The sequence below is a fragment of the Amphiura filiformis genome, chromosome 8 (genome assembly GCF_039555335.1).
Source record: "Amphiura filiformis chromosome 8, Afil_fr2py, whole genome shotgun sequence".
Taxonomy (NCBI): Eukaryota; Metazoa; Echinodermata; class Ophiuroidea; order Amphilepidida; family Amphiuridae; genus Amphiura; species Amphiura filiformis.
Genome location: NC_092635.1, coordinates 44,954,672 through 44,971,904, shown reverse-complemented (window position 1 = coordinate 44,971,904; position 17,233 = coordinate 44,954,672). Strand labels below are relative to the sequence as shown.

At 40.7% G+C, this 17,233-nt stretch overlaps 2 protein-coding genes across 2 annotated transcripts; both read left to right on the top strand.

Annotated features, from left to right (window-relative positions):
- Positions 1–2,996: 2,996 nt before the first annotated feature.
- LOC140159573 (uncharacterized) lies at positions 2,997–3,923 on the top strand. The gene has a single exon (XM_072183065.1). It carries the CDS (start codon positions 2,997–2,999, stop codon positions 3,921–3,923), a length of 927 nt encoding a protein of 308 aa, XP_072039166.1.
- Positions 3,924–12,508: 8,585 nt separating this feature from the next.
- LOC140159572 (uncharacterized) lies at positions 12,509–13,432 on the top strand. The gene has a single exon (XM_072183064.1). The coding sequence runs from the start codon at positions 12,509–12,511 to the stop codon at positions 13,430–13,432; it is 924 nt and encodes a 307-aa protein (XP_072039165.1).
- Positions 13,433–17,233: the final 3,801 nt, after the last annotated feature.

Sequence of the window (17,233 nt, the reverse complement as noted above, 5' to 3'; positions counted from 1 at the left end):
AGTAGGCAAAAGAGGGCGGCATACAGGATTAGATAACGGTTCAGCATACAAGTTGTGAACTTCAGGGGTATTAGTAGAGTAGTAGAGGGTACATACAGGCTGTCCCTGAAAGAACTGTATCGTCGGGAACTGATTTTTTTTCGGTACTTTAACGCATAAACCAAACTTAACTAAATAACTATGTTGAGGAAAATATCAGCTAAACTTCTCTAAATTAACGCAATATTGTCCCCGGGGAGGAGCACATCATCAATATTTCAAGTGGGTATGCATGCTCCCCCGGAATTCGGAGATGGTGGGTGTTTGGGAGCTGACTGCGTACCGGTAAAAAGGGGCCTTTTGAATCACGCTGCAAACGGTAATCAGTGGACTTCGGTTGTATATATAAATGCGCATATATAAATGCGCACGTGACATCTACAAGTCGCCATACCGTATTAAACGATATAAGGTACCCGGATGTACATAAACTCCCCGTGCAAAAGTATAGGGAAAATGACAGGTCGCAAGGAAATTGCTTTTGCAAAATAGTGGCATTGATTGCAAAGGGTAAAATAACTTGACCCGAAAGATAAACTCTTTATTAACGTTTTCCATCACGGAAAAAAAAATTAACTACGGAAAAGCTAGATATAGCTGATTTACAAACTTATATTTCATAATTTCCGTGCTAAATGGGCGTGCCAATTGGCCATATCTATGACGTAGTGCTGGTTTCATACTATCATGCTGCTTGCCGCCGAGCGGCGTGACACACGTGCATTGTAGACAAACAGACACAATCAAGACTTGTGAATGGCTGATAAGTCATGCCTCTTGTCGCAACGGCATGAAAGTATGAAAGGGGACATGATTGGCTTTAAGGTCAGAACTGTGCAGGCGGCGGATGACATGATCGAGCCGGCAACTTGTGAAACCGCCCGGCCGTATGGCATTTTCCAATATAGTCGGTTAATTTTGTGGGGTTCATTATCGAACCCCAACGGTTTTAGCTTGTATTTATATTATTTATCAACATAGGCCTATTTGTTTGTGATATTTCAAGCGTGTTAAAATTTCAAAATAATCCCATTCAATTACACGGTTGACGATGAAAATTTACTGAATTTAGAGAATGCAATGCGGCCACCACCTGGAACTGTGGTCGCAATTTCAGTGATTGACAGTGAGGTAACACGAACATGGCACTGGCCATCTGGTCACGTGCGCATTTATATATGCGCATTTATATATACAACCGAAGTCCACTGGTAATCATGGATCTTTCTTGACTTTCAGGTTGATAATCGCCGCAAAACCCCAACAGAAATGTGAGCCTGAATGAACAATTTAGGGGTCAGTTTTAGTGCTGAAATGATCAAAATTAGGAGTCTTTCAGTGCTCTGTTTTGGTCAAATTCAGGGGTCTTTTGGAGCTGCGCAGTCCAAAAAAGGGGGGTCTTTCTGGGGGAGCATACTCGTGTGGTTATTTAAAAATGCTCCCCTAACATACTAACATACTCTGCAAAAATCAAGGTCTTTGGTGCTGTATGTGTATCAAAATATGAGATTTTTAATAAAACGGCAGACTACTTCGGTTAATTAAGGGTACACGAAGTATTGTTGGTCAAAGCAGCCAAAAACTCGATTTTCATTATCGAAATCAATTTATTATTGAAAAATAAGACTTTGATGTTTTGCAAAAGTTCATTCTACAAATCATATGCTTTGAAAACTTGCTTAATTATTGTTGTTATTTTACGTTTTACAAAAGTGGTGTTGTTTCAGCATAACTCAAGAACCACAGGAGTCGCATCGTGCCGAATGAACGATCAAAAAATGCAGAGCACAATTCTCGAACTATACCTCTTTCTTTTGTAGTTTTAGCGTCTTGGACAAGGGAATATATCATTTCTTTTTTAAATAGGTAAAAGATCTTTACTTTTTGTGCGCACTATACTTACTTAGCCTACTACTTAAAAGCGTAAAACCTGGTGTTCTCTGCTGATCTTATGAAAGCGTCACCTGTCTGTTATTAGTGAGCTGTTCTGCCTCGGAGAGAGGGAGTCGGACAACCTGCTGAACTTGTTCACTCCCACTCAGTGGCAAGTCACGTTTAAGTATCATTTATCTATGGACTCGCCAAAGCAAAATCTTTATTAAGTTTAATTTTTCTTTCTGAAGAATCTTTGCTAAGTGTGGATTTTAAGAGTGCATTCACACGGGTGCTTGCAACTTTAAACATGATACCAAAGATATTGCTTTCAATTTTTACAGAATTGCTGACGACTTTAGCTACAGAATCCACTTTGCCAGTCTTGGTAGATGTCTATTATAGTAATGCACTAATACAAAAATAAAATTAACAATTTCTATACATTGTTTGGTCAATTTGGATTGGTCAGACGGATTTAACGCCCAAATGTTGCATTTATCAATTTCTATATAGATGTAAATCATTCATTCATCATCATTCATTTCATTCGGCTGCGAAGCAGGCGACTGCAAAGTTTCTCCATGTACCACAATCCGAAAAAAAAAGTGGCAATAGCATGGAATCAGATCGTATCAACTAGGGCCGGTTGCACTTTTTCCGCCCTTATTTTTTCTTCCCTTTTTTTTTTTTTTTCTCCATTCCCGTTTTTTCTTTTTTCGCCCTTTTTTGTTTGCGCCCCTCTGCGTTTACAGCCCTAGGCGACCGCCTTACCTGGCCTAATGGTCGGAACGGCCCTGGCTGCGGCAACTCGCTCTCCCATGCTATGTCTGTTTCAACATTTCCAGGCTAATTCGAAATGATTAATACCGATAAAGATCATAAGTTTATCGTTTTCGTACAATGTAATTATATAGAGACGGGTCAATGTCCAAATGTCCGGGGATTCTTAATAGAAAGGCGAGTACTGAGATGTGCGGCAGATTTGAGGTGCATTTGCAGCTTTTTTTGGTACAACTGTAGTCTGTTTAACGAGGGCATATACGCTGTTCGCCATTTTAATATTTCCAAACGAATTCAACAAAATGGATGAGAAGAAAGGAAATACCTACAGAGGAGTTATGTTGTGGGTTAATTGCAGATCACTGTCGACCGTCTTCTTGAAATGCATGAGCTATGTGAAGGGAATACAAATAGTAAGTGAACCTTACATGGCTGCAACTATGTTCGGACCTGAAAGAACAGTAACGGCGAGTGGAGAAAATATGCTTGTAACTGATATATCTGGTTCGTTTAAAGAATATAAAACGAGTGAAACCTCTGTGTGTGACACTAATCTCAAGATGACTGTTGAGGACGAGGTGTGCACTTTCGACTGGGTTAAAGAAACTCTTGAAGCAACATATACCAATAAAGATATTGTCTTTGCTAAAGATATGGGATTTTCCATAGTTGGAAATTATGATAAGCTTCCTAGTGGATTTCGACATACTTATCTTATACGCCATCCACATAAAGTGTTTCTTTCTTGGAAAAAATTTGCAGCAGATGTTCTGGGAACACCCTATGAATCTTTGGTCCTCAGCGACAAAATTCATCCTACTCTTTTCCCGCCAAAGCGATCGTATGGTGAGCTATACGATCTGATGATGTTCTTGAAAAATCGCGGCGATGAACCGATGCCCATAGTCATCGATGCCGATGATCTACAACAGGACCCTGACTCTATATTGAGTCAATACTTTGCCGCATTAGGAATACCGTATGATAAAAGTTTACTACATTGGCCCTCAGGGGTTGATGGTCTCGACAACTGGATTGGAGCCAGAACGGATCTAAGTGCTGGTATCAAACCGGGTGGTTATTTTGAAACTGCGTTGGTTACGAGTACGTGTTTTGCTCCTCCTAGCGCGATACCTACCCGTGATCAGCTTGACGCAGATATCATAGCACAGGTGGATTTCGTGTGGAAGTGGTATGAAGAAATGTACGCGCTACGTATACGACCGTAACAAACTTCTCAAAATTAACGCAATATTGTCCCCGTGAGGGCACATCATCAATATTTCAAGTGGGTATGCATGCTCCCCCGGAATTCGGAGATAGTGTGTGTTTGGGAGCTGACTGCGTACCGGTAAAAAGGGACCTTTTGAATCACGCTGCGAACGGTCATAATCATGGATCTTTCTTGACGTTCAGGTTGATAATCGCCGCAAAACCCCAACAGAAATGTGAGCCTGAATGAACAATTTAGGGTTCAGTTTTAGAGCTGAAATAATCAAAATTAGGAGTCTTTCAGTGCTCTGTTTTGGTCAAATTCAGTGGTCTTTTGGAGCTGCACAGTCCAAAAACGGGGGTCTTTCTGGGGGAGCATACGCGTGTTGTTATTTAGAAATGCTCCCCTAACATACTAACATACGCTGCAAAAATCAAGGTCTTTGGTGCTGTATGTGTATCAAAATATGAGATTTTTAATAAAACGACAGCAGCCAAAAACTCGTTATTTCATTATCGAAATCAATTTATTATTGAAAAATAACACTTTGATGTTTTGCAAAAGTTCATTCAACAAATCATATACTTTGAAAACTTGCTTGATTATTGTTGTTAATGAGTTTTACGTTTACAAATGTGCTGTTGTTTCAGCCCTCTTTACAACATATCTCAAGAACCACAGGACCTACAAACATGACAAAAGTATATCTGTGATAATTCTTTTATACGCTCGCTATGAAATGATCAATGCAAATTTTGCCAAAGCTCACTACCATTCACAAGATGCTGTGAACTACCAAATCGCAACAGTTGCTAATAGTTGCTAACCTTAATACGGCCGATTATTATTCGAACTTGTGTACTGCGGAAATATCTTATCATTGTCGTATAAATGGACTTGCGTTATTGCAAATTGATTACTGTTACCAGAGGCGGATCCATGATTTGAAGTTAGGAAGAGCGTGGCAGCGATCCTTAAAAAGGGTCCTCAAACATGTCAAATGTTGAACTTAGCCCTTAGGCGTTAGAGTCGTGCTTGCGTGACGCTTTTCTAAGGTGGACGCTGAGAAGTTGGATTTATTTTTTTCAATTTATGAGAGGCCAAATTGCCAAAGCCATTTGATGCAACGTTTTAGCACTGATATTAAAGTGGGGGTTAATTTTGAAAATCAGGTGACCACAATAACCGCAAGGATGTTTCGTTTCATTTGAGATATCAGTGACGGCAAAAGCAAATAACCAAGTTATGAATCTAAACCGATTGATGGTAGAAATTCAAAAGTTGTAACCCTATTGCTTTGTGCACGTACATGACACATCATGCATGTCACTATACACTTTCAGCGGTTTTTCTATTATATATGCAATGCATGTTTGACCACTTTCTTTACAGTAATCGACAGGATAGTCTTCCACATCGGCACTAGGGCATGACCACCATTCCTCTGTATGCAGATATCAGCTCTCCTCAACATGGCATTCACACCACGTCTTATGAGAGGTCTGTCCCACTGTGGGTCTGTCCTGAATGGACGTCAACTTGTGCAATTATGTGTCTCTGGAGGAGTTCATCAATGTCAACAGGAAAACGTGTTAAAACTTTGATTTCAGATAGCTCCAAAAGCAGAAATCCATAGGTGTAAGATGAGGCCATTCCACTTGGTGCTCACACGATTGCCAAACAAATCTATAAGGCGTTCTCAATTAGTGCAAAGAAAGTGGCGAAACTGTGATTTTCATGTTATTTTAATTGACCTCACGCAACTGGATTTTTACACGGCTCACATCACAAAATAGCCATTGAGTCCTTATTAATGGTCACACGCCAGTGATTTTACCGGTGGAACCGACACCGGGCAGAAAGTGACAGGGTCGGATTTACCTTTTTGAGGGCCCTGGGCCATGCCAAAATTTGGAGGCCCCAAACGCACCGTGAGGAAGGCATGTGCACTCGAGTGGCTAAGTTTTTAGATTTTATTAGGACATTTGCGCGCGAAGCACGCGAAAAAAATTCAATTTTAGACTATTTTAGCCCGAATTGAAGCTGAATTTAGCTATATAACAGACCAGTGCGCGCAAAGCGCGCAAAAGTTTGCAATTTTTGTAGGCTATTTTGGCCCAAACCTTACCTTACCTATCCTCTTCGGGCCCTGTGGCCCATAAGGCTGCAAGTCTCCTCCTCCAGCTGTCCCTTTCTCTAGCTACTGGCTTGGCTTCACTCCATGACCTCCACCCTAATTTCTTCCTTTCTTTTTCCACTGTCCGCCTCCATGTTGTCTTAGGGCGACCAACTTTCCTTCTGCCTTCTGGAGCCCAGGAAAGTGCTGTCATGCAGTGGCTATTATCTTCCATCCTTAGCACATGGCCAATCCATTTCCACCTCCTTCTTTTCACTTGTCCTGTTCATTTTGGTTTTCTTTAGTAAGTCATTGTTTGAAATGACATATGGCCATCTAATCTTCAGTATTCTCCTGAGACATTTGAATTGAAAAGTGTCCAACTTCCTGTTATCACTATCATTGATCTTCCAAGTTTCACAGCCGTATAATAATACTGACATTACCAGAGATTTGAACAGCTTCAGTTTGGTTCCTAAAGTGAGTTTGCTTGCATTCCAGATTTGTTTGAGCTTCATGAATGATCCCATTGCCTTGCAAATTCTGTTCCTCATGTCTTCTCCCCCTCCACCTTGGTTGCTGACGTTTGCACCTAGGTATGTATACTTTTCTACCTCATTTAGTTGCTGGCCTGCTAAGACTATCCTGGTGTTGGATTTGCTGTTTATTCTAAGCACTTCAGTTTTCTTGGTATTAATTTTTAAACCAGTTCTTGCTGCAAATTCACATAGCTTTGTTGCCTTATCCTGCATGTGTTGGATGGTAGATGATAGAAGAGCTATATCATCCGCAAAGTCCAAATCCTCTAATTTTGTCATAAATGTCCATCTGATTCCTGTGTTATTTCCCTCTGTTGCATGTTTCATAATCCAATCAACCACAATCAAGAAAATAAAGCCAGACATTACATCTCCTTGCTTCACACCGGTTTTCACCTTAAACCATTCTGACTCCTTCCCTTCATCTAATACTGCACACTCGCTATCTTCATACAAGATCTGGACCATTCTTATTATCTTTGATGGAATTCCATAGCTAGCCATAATTTTCCACAGGCTTTCTCGGTGTACGGAGTCAAACGCTTTTTCAAAGTCCACAAACGTAATGTATAAGGTTGACTGCCACTCTACGACTTGCTCAATAATATTCCGCAGAACAAAAATCTGCTCCACTGTACTTTTTCCACTTCTAAATCCAGCCTGTTCATCTCTCAACTTGTTGTCTACTCCATCTCTAATTATATCAATAAGTACTCTTCCAAATTCTTTACTTCGGACAGAAGTCAACGTAATGCCTCGCCAATTTCCACATTCTGTGAGATCTCCTTTCTTTGGTAACTTGACTATGAGCCCCTGCTTCCATGTTTTGGGTACTTCTTCTTTATCCCAGATTGTGTTAAAAAGGCCTGAGCCAGTCTACAGTTGTGTCTATGTCTACTTTCAACAATTCAGCCGTAATTTCATCTTTGCCACCTGATTTTCCGTTTTTCATCTTTCTAATTGCTGCTCTAATTTCTGCTTTTGAGATGTGTTGATCACTTATGTCCTCGATTACCGTTTCATGTTCATTTAACTCCTCTGACACTGGGTTGGTTGGTAGTGGTCTATTTAAAACTTCTTCAAAATGTTCTCGCCATCTTGTTCTCCTTGCTGATTGTTCTGTTAATATGTTCCCAGATTTGTCCTTTACAGCGTTGCTTGTTCTGCTTTTATCATTGCTTAAAGTCTTTGTAATGTCATACAATTCCTTCATTCGCCCATTTCCTGCTGCTTGTTCTGCCCGAGCTGCAAGATCATCAGCCCATTCCCGCTTGTCCCTTCTCATACTTTTCTTGACTTCCTTGTCTTTGCTCCGGTATTCGTCTTTTAAGTTCTGTTTGATTCTGCTTGACTTTGTCAGCTTTATCCTCTCCTCTACTAAATCCCATGATCCATGGTTTCTGGCCCTTCTTTTTGTACCCGAGAACCTTCTGTGCAGTTTCTTTGTAAGCATTCTCAAAATGATGCCACTTCTTCTCTACATTCTCTTCTACATCCTCATAATCTTGGAGTACATCAAATCTATTTTTAAGTTCAATTTTGAATTTTGATCTGATGGTAGTCTGTTGGAGTTTGGTTGTATCAAATTTCCTCCTTGTTACTTTTGGTTGTTGCTTTCTTTTCAACTTAATCTTGAGTTTGGTACGAACTAGTTGATGATCGCTGTATATATCAGCTCCCCGCATGGCCCTTGTATCCTGTACAGATGTCCTGTGCTGTCTGCTTACCATTACAATGATCAATTTGGTTCTTAGTTCTTCCATCTGGAGAAACCCACGTTTGCTTGTGTATCTGTCGATGAGGAAAAATTGTTCCAGTAATCACAAGGTTATTTACATTACAAAAGTCGACAAGCCTCTCTCCATTGTCAATCCTCACTCCTAGTCCATGTTTTCCCATGATGCTTTCGCAGCCTTCATTATCCTCTCCAACCTTAGCATTAAGGTCTCCCATCACAATAAGTACGTCATGTTTGTGAATGCTATCTATAATTGCTTGCAGTTGCTCATAAAAATTGTCTTTATCCTCTTCATTTGTTTCATTGGTGGGTGCATATTGAGAATTTCAAAAATTTTGAAAAGAATCTTGCATAAATGATCCTATCGTTTATTGGTTTCCATTCTATCAATGCCTGCTCTGCCTTCTTCGACATCATTATTGCAACTCCGTGTTGATGTAAATTATCTTCTCTCCCAGAAGAAATCACACTTTCTCCTGTGCTCAACTTGACCTTTCCATGCCCTGTCCATCTACACTCGCTTACTCCCAAGACATCAATGTCATATTTTTCCATCTCCTTTGCAAGCTGAGCAGATTTTCCAATGGTGTATAGTGTTCTTACATTCCAACATCCTATGTTAGTGATTACTTTCGGCCCAGTTAACGACGTAGTCGGCCGCTGAACGTCCTTTCGGCTTTGATTCAGAAGCGTCATGCTGTCCACACACGTGATATTATCATCTTCTGGTATCTGGACCGTCGCCTCACCAATGCCATTTCCGTAACAATTGTTTGAACTGGACGGGTTGTTGGCCCACCGCAGTAGGTTTATTTTCGGGGTTTTCCTTCCCTTAGCCATATCCTCGTTAGCCTAGAACCGCAAGGAACTAGTTTCCAGGGTGCACCAGCTTGGAGGTGAGGTTGACTTGAGTGTTCTACGGTTCATCAGCAGACTACTACTTTTCGCTTTTCGCCCATTCTAGGCTAGCTGATCTCAACATCACTGGCTGTGATGCAAAGCGCTTGAGCACCCCTTACACCCCCCTTTGGCCCAAAACATGGTGTTTTTTGGGCTAAAATGGAAGATGCCCACTGCACAGGGCAATTTTGGGGGCCCCCAAAATTTGGGGGCCCTGGGCCCGGGCCCATCTGGCCCTATGGTAAATCCGGCCCTGGAAAGTGATCACCCACGGCGTATAGAAGCGCAAGCCCTGGGAACACTGGTCATTTGAGAGAACTTGATATAGAGAGAACAGATAACTAGTGTTGCTGCTGAATATTTTTTTTTGTAGATTTGTAGGGCGCTTTCAACTCCTAAGGTTATTTGCGCCAGTACTCACTCCTTTGTCAAATTGCACCTGTATCTTCATTCAGTCACAAAACGTTGTATGGTTCACTGCATCTTAGTTATTTCCTTTCAGTTGCATATGTTTCTTCGTGTAAACTCGTACGGTGATTTCAAAGTAATTTCTCAGTCTTGCAGTCTTCTTAAAAAACAAACGGTATTTCTTCAGAGCCACACAGGCTGAGTCAGCCGAGGAAGGGCTAGAACGTGGCCAAAACTTTACATGATCCTCCTCTAGCTTGACTTCCTTGCATCCAAGCCCGTTCCCCATTGCCCAAGTTAGCGTTACCCAACCGACACCACGTGGAGGTTTGGGTTGGGTTGCCCGCGAACAAATACTATGCCAGCTCTGCGGGCCTTCTCGGATAATATTATTGTGGAGTATCAGGCCAGCTTTTATACGGTTTTGTGTTCATCACACGCCTGGTGCGACAACGTTGGATGTTCGTTGTGTGCGGTTAACGTCTGGTGTGCGTGCCGCGCTTCGTCGTTTCAACGTTCGGTTTGTGCTCATTTCTCATTCGGTGACACTCGGCTGATTGAACTGTACTGATCCGCTGCATGTTCGTTCCTTGTTCGTTGCACCCGGCCCAAGTTCGTTGCAAATACATTCCTGTGATGGCCCACCCCAAATCTTCTGCAGGACTGGTGATCCGTCTATATGTGACAGAGGCGTTAAACCAGTTTACTGCAATACAACATGGATCCCATAAAAATGCATTCAGGTACCAATTTGAACTAAAAAAGAGGGCGCTTTAAACAGGCACACTTTGCATTCTTTCCCTCGCCACATGCAGATTATGAGCAGAGTGATCGTTAATCTGTCACGCTGTAATACATAAGGCGGCAGGAATCGCCTTGAAGGAGAAAATGGGTACAAATTGGGGGGGAGTCGCATCGTGCCGAATGAACGATCAAAAAATGCAGAGCAAAATTCTCCATCTATACTAAGTTCTTTTGTAGTTTTAGCGTCTTGGACAAGGGAATAAATTACTTCTTTTTTAAATAGGTGAAGATCCTTTCTTTTTATGCGCAGTATACTTACTTAGCCTACTACTTAAAAGCGTAGAACCTGGTGTTCTCTGCTGATCTTATGAAAGCGTCGCCATTATTCCCGTCTGTTATTAGTGAGCTGTTCTGCCTCGGAGAGAGGGAGTCGGACAACCTGCTGAACTTGTTCACTCCAACTCAGTGGCAAGTCACGTCCACCCGTCCTTTAAGTATCATTTATCTATGGACTTTATTTAATAAGTTTGATTTTTTCTTTTTGAATAATCTTTGTTAAGTGTGGATTTTAAGAGTGCATTCACACGGGTGCTTGCAACTTTAAACATGCTGCCAAAGATATTGCTTTCATTTTTTACAAAATTGCTGACGACTTTGGCTACAGAATCCGCTTTGCGAGTCTTAGTAGACGTCTATTATAGTACTGCACTAATACAAAAATAAAATTAACAATTTCTATACATTGTTTGGTCAGTTTGGATTGGTCAGACGGGTTTAATGCCCAAATGTTGCATTTATCATTTCTATATAGATGTAAATCATTCATTCGTCATCATTCATTTTATTCGGCTGCGAAGCAGGCGACTGCAAAGTTTCTCCATGTACCACGATCCGAAGCAAGAGTGGCAATGGCAGCCGGCAATAAAAATTTGTCGAACACATAAGACAAGTAGGATATCCTATGCATTCCAAATCTCCTTGGAATGGGGTGTAGAGGGCATCTCCTGCAGAATTCATCTTCCTGCATCCTCAGGATATGTCTCAGGAATCGTAATTGTCGAGACTTGACAGAGTTGATAAGAGGCTCAGTGTTGTAAAAGCTTGTAAATCACTGACTTGTTACATAAATTACGGTTATTATTCGTATCCGCATGTGGCTAAATGTTACGTGCGCTGGGTTGTAAGTAGCACACAGTAGCGCATTCAAGACCCAGAACAGTCCGATTTTTTTTGCAATAGATTTTTTATATAAACCTGACCTTTTCTGGCGACTTTGGCATAGTCTTGTTTTTAAATGATAATAATAGATACTACTACTACTACTACTACTAATAATAATAATAAATAGTAAATTTGGATTTATATAGCAAATTTTTCTAGAGGATTTCGCTGCCACTGGTGAATCACTGGAATAAGATCGTATCAACTAGGCCGGTTGCAGCCGAACCCGGTGCAAACATATCCGCTCTTATATTGTAACATCTACCAATTTTATACAGCTCCCCAAATTCCATTTGGTGAAGAGAGCATGCATGGATCAGGATAAACCAAGTGCACATACAGTCCTCGGGTACTTCATGGGCTTGAACCCGGGACCGCAGTGGTGCAAGGCGAGGGAACAACCGTTGCGGGAACTCGCTCTCTCATGCTATGTGTATTTCAACATTTCCAGGCTAATTCGAAATAATTAATACCGATAAAGGTATTATTAAAGGTATCGTCTTCGTACAACATGTAAAATGTGATAATTTATAGAGATGGGTTCAATGTCCAAATATTGCCAACTAAATTGATCTAAATCGCACATTCATTGTCACCACTGCCCGGGGATTCTTAGTAGAAAGGCGAGTACTGAAATGTGAAATTTGGGGTGCATTTTCAGCTTTTTTTGGTATAACTAGGGGTTTCAGAAAACTGGTTTAGAGATGGGTGTGGGGTTTTGTTTTCATAGAAGTAATACAAAATTGTTATATTTTGGGTTTTTTTTCATCCAATTTGGTTTATTTTGGGGATGTGGTTTCAGCCACACATGCCTACCCAAACCAAATTCGAGAACCCCGGGCATGAATGGAATTAATGTTGAGGTAGCCTGTATTATATAAACGAGAGCATATACGCTGTTCGCCTTTTTAATATTTCCAAACGAATGAAACAAAATGGATGAGAAGAAAGGAAATACCTACAGAGGAGTTATGTTGTGGGTTAATTGCAGATCACTGTCTACCGTATTCTTGAAATGCATGAGCTATGTGAAGGGAATACAAGTAGTAAGTGAACCTTACATGGCTGCAACTATGTTCGGACCTGAAAGAACAGTGACGGCGAGTGGAGAAAATCTGCTTACTGATATATCTGGTTCGTTTAAAGAATATAAAACGAGTGAAACCTCTGTGTGTGACACTAATCTCAAGATGGCTGTTGAGGACGAGGTGTGCACTTTCGACTGGGTTAAAGAAACTCTTGAAGCAACATATACCAATAAAGATATTGTCTTTGCTAAAGATATGGGATTTTCCGTAGTTGGGAAATATGATAAGCTTCCTAGTGGATTTCGACATACTTATCTTATACGCCATCCACACAAAGTGTTTCTTTCTTGGAAAAAATTTGCAGCAGGTGTTCTGGAAACACCCTATGAATCTTTCGTCCTCAGCGACAAAATTCACCCTACTCTTTTCCCGCCAAAGCGATCGTATGGTGAGCTATACGATCTGATGATGTTCTTGAAAAATCGCGGCGATGAACCGATGCCCATTGTCATCGATGCCGATGATCTACAACAGGACCCTGACTCTATATTGAGTCAATACTTTGCCTCATTAGGAATACCGTATGATAAAAGTTTACTACATTGGCCCTCAGGGGTTGATGGTCTCGACAACTGGATTGGAGCCAGAACGGATCTAAGTGCTGGTATCAAACCGGGTGGTTATTTTGAAACTGCGTTGGTTACGAGTTCGTGTTTTGCTCCTCCTAGCGCGATACCTACCCGTGATCAGCTTGACGCAGATATCTTAGCACAGGTGGATTTCGTGTGGAGGTGGTATGAAGAAATGTACGCGCTACGTATACGACCGTAACAAGAGTAGTATACAAACTTCTCTAAATCAACGCAATATTGTCCCCGGGGAGGGGCACATCATTCATCAATATTTCAAGGGGGTATGCATGCTCTTCCGGAATTCGGAGATGGTGGGTGTTTGGGAGCTGACTGCGTACCGGTAAAAAGGGGCCTTTCGAATCACGCTGCGAACAGTCATAATCATGGATCTTTCTTGACTTTCAGGTTGATAATCGCCGCAAAACCCCAACAGAAATGTGAGCCTGAATGAACAATTTAGGGGTCAGTTTTAGTGCTGAAATGATCAAAATTAGGGGTCTTCGAGTGCTCTGTTTTGGTCAAATTCAGGGGTCTTTTGGAGCTGCGCAGTCCAAAAAAGGGGGTCTTTCTGGGGGAGCATACCCGTGTGGTTATTTAAAAATGCTCCCCTAACATACTAACATAGGCCTACTATGCAAAAATCAAGGTCTTTGGTGCTGTATGTGTATCAAAATATGAGATTTTTAATAAAACGACAGACTACTTCGGTTAATTAAGGGTACACAAGGTATTGTTGTTCAAAGCAGCCAAAAACTCGATTTTCATTATCGAAATCAATTTATTATTGAAAAATAACACTTTGGTGTTTTGCAAAAGTTCATTCTACAAATCATATACTTTGAAAACTTGCTTGATTATTGTTGTTATTTTACGTTTTACAAAAGTGGTGTTGTTTCAGCATAACTCAAGAACCACAGGGGTCGCATCGTGCCGAATGAATGATCAAAAAATGCAGAGCAAAATTCTTCATCTATACCTCTTTCTTTTGTAGTTTTAGCGTCTTGGACAAGGGAATAAATCACTTCTTTTTTAAATAGGTAAAAGATCATTACTTTTTGTGCGCAGTATACTTACTTAGCCTACTACTTTTAAAAAAGCGTAAAATCTGGTGTTCTCTGCTGATCTTATGAAAGCGTCGCCATTATTCCCGTCTGTTATTAGCATGCTTCAGCCCCCCCGGGGTTGGGGCGGCCACGGTACGCCACTGATAGTGAGCTGTTCTGCCTCGTAGAGAGGGAATCGGACAACCTGCTGAACTTGTTCACTCCAACTCAGTGGCAAGTCACGTTACCCGTCCTTTAAGTATCATTTATCTATGGACTCGCCAAAGCAAAATCTTTATTAAGTTTAATTTTTCTTTCTGAAGAATCTTCGCCAAGTGTGGATTTTAAGAGTGCATTCACACGGGTCCTTACAACTTTAAACATGCTCCCAAAGATATTGCTTTCATTTTTTACAAAATTGCTGACGACTTTGGCTACAGAATCCGCTTTGCGAGTCTTGGTAGACGACTATTATAGTATTGCATTAATGCAAAAATAAAATTAACAATTTCTATATATAGTTTGGTTAGTTTAGTTTGGTCAGACGGATTTGATGTCCAAATGTTACATTGACAATTTTTATATAGATTCATTCATCCATCATCATTCATTTCATTCGGCTGCAAAGCAGGCGACTCCATGTACCACGATCCGAAGCCAAAGTGGCACTGGCAGCTGACAGTAAAAAGTTAGGTCTAAGGGACCGATCGTTATTTACGGCAGGGGGGGAATGGGTGTTTTGGCAAAAATATCGACAAAAAATTTCGCGTTCCCCCCTCGCGTCCGCTCAAAATTTTCGCGTTCCCCCGTGTTTTCCCAATTTTCTCCATTTAAAATTTAACAATCCCCCTCCTGGTTCAACTAAAAATTTCAGGTTCCCCCTCAAGACCTCAAAAAATTTCGCGTTCCCCCTAAATTTACCCATTCCCCCCCCTGCCATAAATAACGATCGCTCCCTAAGTCCCCTAACAGATTTTGCACATAAGACAAGTAGGATGTTCTTTGCCTTTCATGTCTCCTTTTACCATGCAATGGGATGTAGAGGGCATCTCCTGCAGAGTTCATCTTCTTACATCCTCAGGATATGTCCCAGGAATCGTAGTTGTCGAGACTTGACAGAGTTGATATTAAGAGGCTCAGTGTTGTAAAGGCTTGAAAATCACCGACTTGTTACATTTACGGTTTGTTATTCGTATCCCTTCGTGTGGCTCAAAGTTAGGGGCGCTGCAGTGGGTTGTAACTTAAGTTAGCACATACTGAATTCAAGACCCATATCAGTCCGACTTTTTTTGCAATAGATTTTTTTCTATAAACCTGACATTTTCTGGCGACGTTGGCATAGTTTTGTTTTGAATAATAATAATAAAAAATAATAAATTTGGATTTATATAGCGCATTGTTTAGAGGATTCAAAGCACTGCATGTAAGTTGCTGCCACGGGTGAATCACTAGAATCAACTAGGCCGGTTGTTGCGGCCGAACCCGGTGCAAACCTATCCGTGCATATTGTAACACCTATCTACTGCTCCCCAAATTCCATTGGGTGAAGGAAGTTTTTAATAACCAAGCATTACTGATTTTGAAAACAGGAGGAAACCGGAGATCCCGGAGAAAACCTGCGAGAGCATGCATAGATCAGGATAAAAGCTGATAAACCGAGTGCATATACAATCCTTGGGTACTGTCGGTGCTTAAAGGCCCATATAAAATTAACAGATGTGGAAATAGGAGTATAAGCTGCAAGTAGATACCAGTTGTAGTCCTACTAATCATGCTAATTCATGGCATATTGGATGGCCATGGGAAAGTTAGCCCATATTAGCAAGACTATCCTTGCCTTCAAGGTGAAACAAACCTACTCATGTTACCCTCTGGCCATGGGCTGGCCTGGTGTCAGATCTTACCCAGGGAAAGATGACATTCCAATATATGCCTTTAAACCCGGGACCATAGTGCAGGTGCAAGGCGAGTGAACAATCGCTGCGCCAACTCGCTCTCCCATACCTGTTTCAACATTTCCAGGCTAATTCGAAATGATTAAACCCGATAAAGGTCATAAGTTTATCGTTTTCGTATAATGTGATAATTTATAGAGATGGGATCAATGTCCAAATAATTATTGCAAACTAAATCCTACGAATGCCCGGGGGATTCTTAGTAGAAAGGCGAGTACTGAGATGTGCAGCAGATTTGGGGTGCATTTTCTGCTTTTGTGGTATAACTTAGGTTGCAATTGTCAGATAAATGGTTTAGAGATGGGTGTGGAGTTTTGCTTTAAAGACCCATTCAGTGATCCCAGCGCAAGTGTAAAAAAATTTATAAATTGATTAAGAGTCATTCAAATAATTTGTCATTTGGTATTTTTTAAATGACAAATTTGGCAAAAACGAAGAAAACAGCAGTAGTGACGAAGTTGAAGCCCCGTTCAAATACACATAGCTAATTTAGATACTGTCAGTATCTAAATTACAGATTCGTGTAAAATGTCTTATTTGATCTTAAATACACAGCTTCCGACTGAACCACTCGTAGGCTATGCTAGCACATCTACGACAATGACAAAGGTACCAAAATCTGAATTTTGATGATTTTACGATCGTCCGGATGAGCAAATAATAATAATAATAATATTTATTTCTTATATAGCCCATTACATACAAAATCTCAATGCGCTTTACAATATATTAAAAACACCAAAACTACAAAGATTAATTGCACAAATACATTTCAACTATATCAAAAATATACAACTGATACCCAGATGAAACTCAGAACCAGCTGAGATGAGACTAGGTTAAAAGGTAAACAAATTTAAAAGTTTAAGAAACATCACTAAATGCATTGGTAAAAAGGTGAGTTTTTAAAATACTCTTGAAATGATTGATGGAATCTGCAGATCTGAGTTGTATAGGCAAGTTGTTCCACAAGACTGGAGCTGCATTACAAAAAGCTCTCTC